This window comes from Hemiscyllium ocellatum, chromosome 26, assembly GCF_020745735.1.
Source record: "Hemiscyllium ocellatum isolate sHemOce1 chromosome 26, sHemOce1.pat.X.cur, whole genome shotgun sequence".
NCBI lineage: Eukaryota > Metazoa > Chordata > Chondrichthyes > Orectolobiformes > Hemiscylliidae > Hemiscyllium > Hemiscyllium ocellatum.
Window position 1 is genome coordinate 42140159 of NC_083426.1, and position 11866 is coordinate 42152024.

An 11866-nucleotide genomic window follows, 5' to 3' on the forward strand; every position below is an offset into this window, starting at 1 on the left:
ATTAATAACAAGAAGAGACATATTTTAAAAAGTTAGTCAGAGTGCAACAGCTCAACAGCCACAATGCTGTTAGTCCTGAGTTGTCCCTAGTGTCTTAGTCAATATTCATCTCTCAATCTGTAGCACACGGAATGTCTGTCATTAACAAATTTCTCTTCGTTGGTGTTAGCTGAACACACAGTGTATCAAACTAGCTGTAAAGCATTTTGAGATGCTGGTGAGTATCTAAACTCAAATTATTTGTTTCTTTTTACTTGAATGCCAATAATAATAGCAAATAAAAGAGACCCATTTCAATAACATTTTAAAGGTTAGAATTAACTGAATGATAATTTCTCACAAGTGTTAATAAAAGTTTAAAACAAAACAAAATGAGCCCATTAGTTATAACCAAAATGGACTTGATCAGCCAAAGGGAATCATAACTAGTCTGTTATGAGCTCTGGAACTGAATGATGAGGACTTCTGTGTTAGGAGAACTAGGCTTTGTAGGATTGAGGGACAAGGTAAAAACAATGACTGCAGATGCTGGAAACCAGATTCTGGATTAGTGATGCTGGAAGAGCACAGCAGTTCAGGCAGCAAAAGCCCTTCATCAGGAATAAAGGACAGTCTGATTGTGGTGTATCAAGTGTTTGGGTAGATTTGAAGAAACTATTTTCACAGATAAGGACTCAAGAACAATCTTAAAACTACAGCCAGGCCATTTAGGAGTGAAATTAGGAAATGGGTTTTCACATCAATGATAGTGGAACTCTGAAATTCTCTTAGGTGTAGGTACAAATCTGTAGTTGCAGGTGAGGTCTTCAATACAGGGGTTTTCTTTACAAAGCAAGGCGGCTAAATGAGGGTGAGGTACAGATCAATGACTTTCATGATTATGCAGAGCATCAGCCAACTCTTGCCTCGAATCGAACAGCACCAGCAGTTAGCACAGAGGCGCTTTTTCCACAGAGATCAGACGGGGGCAGCAGAAAACAACTAGTAGCAGCATCCACCTGTTCGCCGGTCCCGCAGCAGGTGTAACCTCAACTTGGCTCCGTTGCAAAATAAAAAAAGTCTGCGCTGAGTCAGAGTCTCCACACACTCACACACGCACACACACCGGAGCCAAGACGCTGTACTAGTGGGAGCGGGCGACTCCCACACTGAGCTTGTCCTCACGGCTCTGCAGTGTTTACCATTTTGCAAGCTTCCAGTTCGAAAGAATTGGAAAACAAACCCGACTCGCGCTTTAATCGCACCCCTGCAACTTTCCCCGCGATAAAGCCATAATATTTGGCACATTATCTGAAATCATTACAAAACCTGTGGGTTAGAGTTTGCTGGCAATGATTAATGGGAGGGATCTGGTTTCCCGGCAGTAGCCTGGCGAGTTGGCCAACTTCCAGGTGTATAATGTAATGCGTTTTCTCCATCTCCCTCCTCACCTTCTTTATGCAAATCTGTCCTCGGTGACCGTGGCCCTGGCTCAGGTAGGAATTCCCCTGAAGGTGGAGTTTCTGCCTCAAGAAATTCCAAGCGATTTCTATATAAAGTGGCAACCAGGTAGCAGAAGCAGTTCGGGTAAACGGCAGGTGTAGGTGTGGATGTGAGAATCTTCAATCAATCAGGGCGCAGACATAAAAAAATAAACACCCCCAGCTCTTGTGAAGGTGCGGATTACAACTCCTGCATTTGAGGTAGGTATGACCGTGCAGAGGGAGTGCAAAAGCAGGCTGCGGCTATGAAATTGATTAAAATTCACTCAATTTCAGCCTGCCTAAGTTTTCTCTCTCTCTGAGTGATGTTTGAGGTCTACACATGGTCCGGATTTTAATACACCTTCCCTGTCTTCAGGAGTTATGATGGCTTCAACCTATGGGATTGGGAATATTCTGACGGATGTGATGCGCTCCATGTATCAAACAGAAGAGAATCAGCTTCTCTCCACGGGAATTAAGGAACAGTTCCCCAGCCCAATGTTACCAACAGACCTGCTCGGTAAGAGAGGCAACTGAGTGAAAGAAATACAGCTTGAAATATTATATTTTAGATAAATTACTGTCTTTTTAAAATATATGTATATATGTCTTGGTATACCGTGTGAGATAAATCAGACCAAAGGTTTCCCGAGTGCTCAGGATAATCCCCCTCACTTTCTGCGATTTGTTTGTTCAGCTGTTTCCAAGATTTAACTAAAAGCGATCGCGAATTTCAAAACTGGGACGATTTTGATAGTAAATGCGCGCCACCCACCGGAGTTACCTCAGCTGCTGTTAGTTTCTTTGCAAACAACAAAGAGCAGCTTTTGCTGGGGATCTGAAACAAAGGCAGAACTTGCTGGTGAACCTCAGCATGTCCGGCAGCGTCTCTAGAAAGAAGATCAAGAGTCATAGGCTCACCCGACTCGAAAAGAAGACTCTTGCTTCCTCTCTCTCTCGACCAAGATGCCCTGGATCTGCTGAATTTCTCCAGCAATTTCAGGGTTTTTTTCCCCCAATTTTCCTGCCCGATTTGTATGTTTGTGACATAGCACCCAGCCGAAAATGACCTGCCCACGGCTTCCTGGAAAGCCATCATTGACCAGATGTTGGCTTTCAGGAAATAAAATGTTCAAAGTACGTGTTTGTTTAGAATAGGATGTTGATGTAAGTATGAGGGATGTTTACTTGTTACTCCCAGCTTGACTCTGGAGAGAGGTTTTCCAAGCTACACACCTGTTGAGTTGTTGGTTAGCCACTGGATATTCTTTTTTTTTAATTTTTAAAAATTAATATCTAGATTCCACCTCTTGGTTTCAACTGGATCCTCTGTTGTGGAGCAAGCAGCATGTCTTGGAGTGGATCAGTTACCATGTTGAGAAGCACAAGTATGATGCCAATAATATCGACCTGTCCTTCTGTGATATGGATGGAAGCACTCTTCGGACACTGTCCAAGAGCCAGTTGGTAGCTATCTTTGGTCCACTGGGCGAAGAACTGTACAAAAGCCATCAAGATTTAAGCAAAAACAGTAAGTAAAGCAACAATTGTATGATGACCATCTGTGAGGGAAAGTGTCTGTTTATCCACTGGGCATAGTCTCCGACCTTGTGGGGAAATGCCCAGTGTAAACACTGAACGGGGCTGGGCGAGGGGAGGACAGTCATAACTAAGAAGCAACTGGTAGACTTCACTCAGTGACTAGTGTGAGCTTGCCATCTGAGAGGTATGGGGAGCCTACAGTTAACTATTTTTGATCTAGAAAGACTGTGACGCTAGTGCTCAATGCCTGTACTGCCTTGTAAATAAACTGGAAGCATAAAAGGAGTGGCTTTAGTGAGCGACTTCAAAAGTCAATTACCAACTCGCATGAACATTTTGATTATTGAAATTTTATTTAAAATTTATGAACTCAATAGCTGTGGTAAGGTTTTTTTTTAGGTGTCTGTTCTTGTATAGTAACATTCTGACCTAACATTCTTGCAACTTATTTTTGATGTACAATTTCCAAGATTAAAATATGGATTAACTTTCCTTTTCCGTTGGTGCCAGGTTTTGATTTAATGCTGCCTGATGACTTCAATGACATCCTTTTGCCAAGCATCCTGCCAGAAGACAGTAGCGACTACAAGTTTCTGGACCCTGCAATTTGTAAGTTAACTTTGAAGCCTTTGTTTTTAAAGGATGCTCCCAACTGAATTCCCAGCCTCCATTGTCTTCAGTTCAGTGTTGCATGAGTATTACTGGCTGCACTTGAGCTCTGAGCTGATGTAAATGGGAACATTTTATCCTGGGACTTCATGGTTTGGTGCCAGCTGTTTGTATCCAGGAATGACCAAGCCCTTTGGCCACTTAAAGAAAGGAACATAACGTGTGGTTCTTGTAGAACAAAGGTTCATAATGTGGGAGGAAATGTGAGCTGAGTAAGAGATGGAACTTATAGTTCCTAACTATTACATAAACAAAATAATGTGTATAAGCATGGGAGCCCATTGGACAGTCTGGCTTTTTCTCTCTTTTGCTAACATTAGTGAGCAGAAGTGAAATCTACATACCATGGGCAAGTGTAGCAAATCTTGAGTTTTAAAACCTCAGTGAAGTTTGGGAGGTTTCGAGGGTGCAGATTTGAAGCTTAAATCCTGCCAGTTTCTCACAAAAAGTGTGCTAGGAAGCACAGTCACAGTATTGCTAACTTCAATATACATTGGTGGTGAGATTCCTGATGAAGGGCTTATGCTCAAAACGTCGAATTCTCTATTCCTGAGATGCTGCCTGGCCTGCTGTGCTTTGACCAGCAACACATTTTCAGCTGTGATCTCCAGCATCTGCAGACCTCATTTTTTACTTCAATATACGTTGACCAAGTCAAATTCATTTGCATTGGATCGCCAGCAGGAGACAGATTTAGGAATGAGTGGCACTTTTGCTAGAGATTTGCTTATCTCTGGCAATAAAAATTAAATTAACCACCATTTGAGAGAAAATGATATTTGACCTCTCTCTTATCTGCCAACTGCTGAGTCCTTGGCTGAATGACTGCCGGGGAATTTCCACACTCGCTTCTTAATCTTGAGGTGATGACTATATTTTACGTTTTTGGATAGGAGACTTTTATTCTGCTGTTTGTGTAAGTAAGTTCCACCTTGACCAACTCTCTGTATTTTTGCTCTTAGCCTGGAATGAATTAGAGTCACCAGACCATTGGAAAACCTTGCCTGGTTTCCCACCCAGTGACCCTGGCTATGAATCTGCACCCACCTCTCCATACAGTGTTGATGACTCCAATCCAGGTGAGTATTCTGTGACAGTGTTCCAACACAAGTATATGGTAATCTGAGCCACCTATAAACACTAAGGTGCTCATGGTTGATCGATGGGCAAATGACTGATAACTCAATATTAAAATTAAAATCTGTACATTCTTTGAAAGCATTTTGGAGTACAACAATCTCACCAGTTAGTTAAAAAGCCACCAATTTTACTGAAGTTCTTCAATTTACAATAAACTGCCAAAAGCCATTGCGTCACATACTAAATTTATTTTTAAATGAATTGAGTATGTATACCTGCATGAATCAATATAGGAGCTGAAAAGTGTGGCGCTGGAATAGCACAGCCGGGCAGGCAGCATCCGAGGAGGAGGAGAATCAACATTTCCTGCTGTGCTTTTCCAGTTCCACACTTTTCAACTCTGATCTCCAGCATCTGCAGTCCCCATTTTCTCCTGAATCAATATAGCAGTTAACTTTGACTTGATTTGTTTAATTGCTTTTCTTTTGAAAAGGCATACCTATCCCCTCAGTGGAAATAGGGAGAAATTGGCAAGAAGAGTGAATAACTAGGAAAATTCGCCCAGGGAACTTTCTGATCACTTCAGCAGTTAACTGCTGAATGTGAAAGTCCATGGATAACCTTTGATCTTTTCAGTGTGCCTACAGTTTGAGTCCCTATGAATTAGCATATATTTGAGGGCCTCAACTCACCCTGACCTGATAAACCTGTTGCCTTGTCACAAGAGAAGTGGTTGCTTCCCAACTGGGAAACCTAGGTAACTTGCCTTTTGGTCTGGAGAGTGGAGGTCTCCATTTCTCCCAATCAAGGCAGGAATGGAATGGCAAATGGGTGGTTTCTGAAAGTCACTCTCTTGTTTTTACTTGGGAGATCTGAAAGAAAGAAGGCTTTTTGCCACTTCACACCCTAAATCCTGGATGTCTAGGCCCCAGCCATGATCTAGCCAGCAGCTGCTAGTGGGGTGGGTATTCTGTAACTTGATTCCATTTGACACCAGTCAGCTTTAAAGTGGTTGAATTGGGATTTTCTCACTCGTGGGGGTAGAGAGTCACCTGACTCTGAAGATTCCCAGTCTCCACTCTTGGTGCATGGAGCACTAAACCCTAGTGCTGGCCTTGAGTTCAAGCATTGCACTACATGACCAGGATTCATCTCCCAGTTTGGATTGTTTGTTGATTGTGACCATTATCAGTCCTGGTGTTTGATTAACCAAGAGTGGTATCTGCAGTTAATGTAAAAATTGTTAGGAGATCATTATGTGCTTGCAATGGAACACATCCATACCCCACATGTTAATCTGTTTACCAGCTTCCACCTTCTCGATCAGGCAACTGAATGGGTTGCTCAGTTGAATTGTTGCTGTAGTTGGGGGTAGGAAGTGTGATTTTTAGGAAGAGTTTAAAAGCTCAGACATTTCGGACAATGCCTTTATTCAGTGGTTGTAATGTTCCAAAACAAAATTGAATTTTTGGAGAATTCAAATCATTTAATTGAAAATAGTTTATCACACTTCACTTTAAAACCTTTTTAACTCTTAGCTAATAAATGTTGCACAGTTTAACACTAATGTGCTATGTTGTTGGTGTTTTGTAGGATCCCAAGCTCCTAACTCTCCAGACTCCGGTGGAAGTGAATCAGATTTCGATCCCTCCATAACACATACTCAATACACAACTCAAAATGGTAAACATTTCTGCTGTTTGCTTTCAGGACAACAAGTGAATACAGCTATTTTTGCATTTACAGTTCACTTTATGATCTTTGAGGAGAGGGGTAGAGTTGAGGGATTTGAAAACAATATATACTTTGCTCAATTGACTATTCAAACTGCCTTTCTTTCTGATGTAGGACGTCAGCCATAGTAGGAATGGTCTGACAGCAGTCTGTTTGAATACCCACCCTCTGTGTCTTGCAGGGTATTTGCTCTTTCAAAACTAATATTTTTGTTACAATTACTGTAAAGTATCCCCTCAGGTTAGTGAAGCCAAAGGATTGTGACTATGTTCATCAATGGGTTGGTGTTTAGTTTTGCTGAGCTCTGCTAATATGAAGCCAACTTTCATCAGCTATTCTAAGTTAGCCTTGACTCCAGATCCTAGAAGACTCTATACTAACCTACTGACCCAATAAATGTTTATTAATGTAAATCTATGTCACATTCATTGCTTACATAGTCCTGACAAAAATGTTATACTGCTTAAGTGTTTGAGTAATTGACCAATATCCTTGACAGAATCTTTATTTTTTTTGTTAGTGCATCATTTGCTCGAGGTTGAGAACTATTTAATTATTTTGATAATTAATATGAAATGATCCTTTCACTACTACATGTAAAGCCACTATCCAAGCAATTCTAACTTTTATTTCAGTTTGACCAGAAGATAATCCACAGCTGATGTTTCTTTTTCTTTTCACTTTTATTACTTCAGAAGGATTTCCTAAAATTTTAAACGGTGATTCCAATCCTCCGAAACGAGGCAGAGGAAGACCAAGAAAATTTGGCAGAGAAGATAAGAACTTTGTAGAAACCAAGAAAAACAAACACTGTAAGCTATTCTAAACTCAAAAATCTATTTAATCAAATGTGAGGCCTTTGAAAGAGAGGTCATAGAGTCATAAAACATAGAAACAGACCCTTTGGTCCAACTAGTCCATGGCAAAACTGATCCCAAGCTAAACCAGTTTTGCCTGCTCTTAGCCCATAACCCTCCAAACCTTTCCTATTCATGAACTTATCCAAATGTCTCTTTAAATGTAGGTGATTGTCTGTCTTTAAGAGAGTAAATTTTTCAAAACTATGGAGAAAGAATGAGTGCACTGACTTGACAATGTCACAGCCAAATGACTACTTTATACTCAAGCCATTCTCTGAAATAGAAACATCTTAAATATCCTCATTCAAAAGGCAGCCATTTTAAAATGGGATCTTCCATTAGTTTCTCTTCAAATGAGAGAGATGTAGTTTCCTGAATATTGATTTATTTCAACCTGTTGGACTCCAACCTAAACAGCTGTTTACTTCTATCAAAGCTGTACCTTAATTATTAACTACACAGACACTGTCCCTTCTGTTTGTTTTTTCTGATGTATCACATTTGTTCTGATCATTGTCTTACTTCGTTGTCACCCATAAACTAGATGAACTGGTTATTCTGTTTGTGTGAAACAACCAATGCAGAAGGGCAAGTGTCTAATTGCAACCAATGTCCTTCAAAATGATTCAGTGCAAATAGTTTTTGGAGCCAAAAATTTGTTATTTTGGTTAAGCTGATAGGACTTGAATCCTGTTCAAAAGCAAAACACTTCTGGATGAGATAAATCCAGACACTGTAAGATTTACTTAGTATTTCCAACATTATCTGTGAAGAGAAAAACATTGTTGTTTGAGGTCAATGACCTTCAGTCTGACTTTGAGACTCTGTACTACAGTATTCCAAATTGGAGGTGCTGTAACAAGATTTTATATGACGATGAAGTTTTATTTTGATGAAATGACTTGCATTTTGTTTTAGTCCATTGGTGACTAGATCAAACTGTTAGATATTCAATCTTTATTCTTAATACTCTTGAGTTTTGGGCTCATTTCAGGAGTTGTTGTGGTTTTGTTGTGCCTGTATATTTAACTGCTTTCGACCTTCAACTCTGTGTATTGTCGTTTTACAGCCCCACGTGGCACTCACCTCTGGGAGTTTATTAGGGATATCCTCCTTCATCCAGAGATCAACAATGGTCTTTTGAAATGGGAAGACCGGTCAGAAGGAATCTTTAAGTTTCTAAAGTCTGAGGCTGTCGCACAACTTTGGGGTGAAAAGAAAAAGAACAGCAGCATGACCTATGAAAAGCTCAGCAGAGCCATGAGGTGAGCACATCTTCCCAGTTTAGCTTTGAACTTGGTATCACTGGGACCTATTGCATTGCCTTAGTTTCCTATTCCATAACTTTAGTTTCTCTCAAGCATAGTTGCTACCTTGAAACACTTTACTTCATATGAAGAAGGCACTCTTGCAGTGTTGTCAAGTAGAGAGGTTTAGTCTTTTCCTCAGTAGCCTTGACAAAATGGTGAATATGTATCCAATACCTGCATTATGCTACTTGGAGGGACTGTGACATCTCTCCTACTGCTTGCACCAGTGCAATCACTATCTGCCACCTTGGTTGATGAATGATTTTGAGGAGTGAGATTTTGCAATGGAGACCAATCCTTATAGATCCGTGACAAGAGAGCATTTATTTTGATGGTAATTATATGGTATACAATTTAATTATTATCCATTTTGGTTTGACAGAAGATTTAAAGGCTAGTCAAACACTGTTGCTGAGCAACTTCCTTAATAGCCATGAAGAGAAATGCAGGAATGTAATTCACTCAAATTGTTCCCATTCTCTTACAGGTACTATTACAAACGCGAAATCCTGGAGCGAGTGGATGGGAGGAGGCTGGTCTACAAATTTGGAAAGAATTCGAGTGGTTGGAGAATTGGAGATGCATGATCAGATTTTCTTTCTTCCAATATTAAAATACATTTGCTAAAAGTACAGATGTTTGCTGGCAAACAAATTCCATCAGCTGGAGTGAGATGACCAAGCCTGCAATGGACTTACGACTTGCTCCATTTTGGAGATGTGCTCCATGGGCATTAAGTAATGAATTTTTGAGGAGGTGGAAGCATTTTGTTTAATTTTTAATTCTATACATTTTATCAGACTCCAGCCTTTCAAGGCCAGAAGTGTGTGTCATAAAGGTGGCACTTGAAATAGTAAGCCTATATTTGGGCCAAAGTAGGTTATTAAACCAATTTATACTGTTATGGATAATGCTACAAGCTATTTGATTGAAACTCACTGAGTGTACAGCAAATATTTCAGATGCAGTGGGTGAATATGAACTGCTCCAAGAAGCAATCTCTTTGTTCAATACTTCAATGGTGTGTACATATGGACATTGCAGGACTTGTTTTCTTGCTTATGCATGGAGGTGTGTTTGCAATAAGGCTATCAATCGCTAAGTCTGAGTATAAATGTCTATTGATGTTCCTTCACGGCCATTTGAAATGTTGGAAACCTATTCAGCTGGACTGGTGCAATTTCCACGGGAATGTGACTGTACATATGAGTTACTAAGACACAAGGGTGAAATGCCCTAAATAGATTGAATGGATTTTGTAAGAAATTTTAAGTCTCTAAACATTATAATTATGGATCTGTATGTACTATATTTTCCTATGGAATACATTGATATTTTGCAAATAAAAACAAATTTTAAAATCCCAACCTTTCTGAATGGTCAAGTTGAGTGATAATTAGGTGAACATAGTATCGTGAGAGTGTACATTAATTCTTCTGCACTCAGCAATATTTCTACTTGGAATGGGAATTCTGTCAGTGTTGCAAGTACTTTGGCTTTATGCCCTGTGTCTCCCAAGTTACCCACTTAAGAAATAGCCATGTTGGATGAAGAGAAAAGCCAAACTTCCAACGATTTCTTAAATCGCCATCTCTCAAATGTAATGGGTTAACAAGATCAATTATGGATGACATTTGTTTCAAATACATTTTTAAAAACAAGTTTATTTTGAAAAGCTTGTGTTCACCAACACATTCTTGTTGTAGAAATCAGTGTAGAAGCAAATGAGATAGGGAATGAAGAGGGCAGTAATGTGCATCACATTATGTTGTGGAAAATAAGTGTTGGCAGTGGATCTAGGGCAACATCTCTTTGGAATGATTTGGTTGCGCTCTTCTGTCATAAGTGAAATGAATAATGAGTATCAGCAGAGTTTTGACAGCTCAAACTAACCCAAGATAGTTGATACGTCTAACTTCATGTCAATTTTGAGTTTAATATTAAAGTAGACCCATGGAGACACAGTTGTAAATGAAAGGGTACAAAGACAATAAGTAATGCGATTCCACTTTGAGTACAATAGGTGCACCAGATTTCTTATCTGGTAATAACATGCACGCACATATTACTATGAGACTAATGAATACTTGTGAGAGGTTGCTAGGTTAAAAATCTCCTCCAGGGAGTCAGGTAATATAAGCCAGGAGAAAGAAGTATAAATTGTTTACAACTGTCATCTTAAACTCCTCAATGTGGTTCGCCTTTGGACTGCCAGAAAATCTCGGCATGTTCCAAACTCCCTGGTTTGTGATGGAACAATAGCAATGCTATAGCACAATGAAGCCACGAAGATATCAGCCTTACCTTTATTCCTGAAATAGGTACACCATTTCATGAAGTACTCTCCTCAGCTTCTCCTTTCACCTGAGATGTGGTAACCCTTAGGTTAACCCACGACCAGTCATCTCACCTTAATGACAGTCATCTCACCTTAATGATAAAACAGCCCTATAGTCTGGGAGCACAATGGTGACTTTACCTTTATGATTTATTTAATTTTTCTATTTATATAATATTAAAAAGTAATAAAATTGGTGGCTTCTCCAGCTTTTCCATTTTTTTTGCATCATTTTAATTTTGCTTTTTTTTCTATCACCCTCTATCTCTTGGGATTCATTGTTCTCTGTAAAGTTGTGGCAACCAAAAGTAAAAATCCTAGGTTTGGCTTTCTCTCTAGATTCAGTTGCCTTTAGTTTGACACAGTTTAAATTTCAGACATGGCCGAGTCCTAGCTATTTCTAAATATCAAGTGGACCAAGTAGACCACCTTTACCTGGTTTCAGGAAGTGCAGGAACTTGGCATTAGTGCAGTAAAGGCAAAAGACTACCTAAATCAGAAAGTCTATTACATGAAATACATTTTACCAGAATGATGCTAACGATAAAGGATTTTGTTATGGTGACCGATGAGAGAAAATTATTCTCTTGAGAGAATAGAGAAGGAAGAGAGTTAGTAAATAGAGGAGTAAACATAGCCAAACAATCCAAAACATTAGATGAGGAGAGGTTACCTTTTATACAGTATGTTCTCATGATTCAACTGCACTGCCTTGTGGTCGCAAATTCAATTGTAATTTGCAAAAATAAAATTGGATAAATACTTAAAGGAACTTAAGGGTAGCACCTGAATCCGGGTTTGATTCTAACCTTGAGTGACTATCTGAGTGGAGTTCGCATTTTCTCCCATGTATGCATGGGTTTCTGTTGG

General features: G+C 39.6%; 1 protein-coding gene across 1 annotated transcript; it reads left to right on the plus strand.

Annotated features, from left to right (window-relative positions):
* Positions 1-1544: 1544 nt before the first annotated feature.
* LOC132828433 (ETS-related transcription factor Elf-3-like) lies at positions 1545-10025 on the plus strand. The gene is made up of 9 exons (XM_060845558.1): positions 1545-1682; positions 1840-1983; positions 2764-2994; positions 3516-3614; positions 4637-4753; positions 6348-6437; positions 7184-7300; positions 8418-8613; positions 9146-10025. Exons 2-9 carry the CDS (start codon positions 1845-1847, stop codon positions 9243-9245), a joined length of 1089 nt encoding a protein of 362 aa, XP_060701541.1. The 5' UTR covers positions 1545-1682; positions 1840-1844; the 3' UTR covers positions 9246-10025.
* Positions 10026-11866: the final 1841 nt, after the last annotated feature.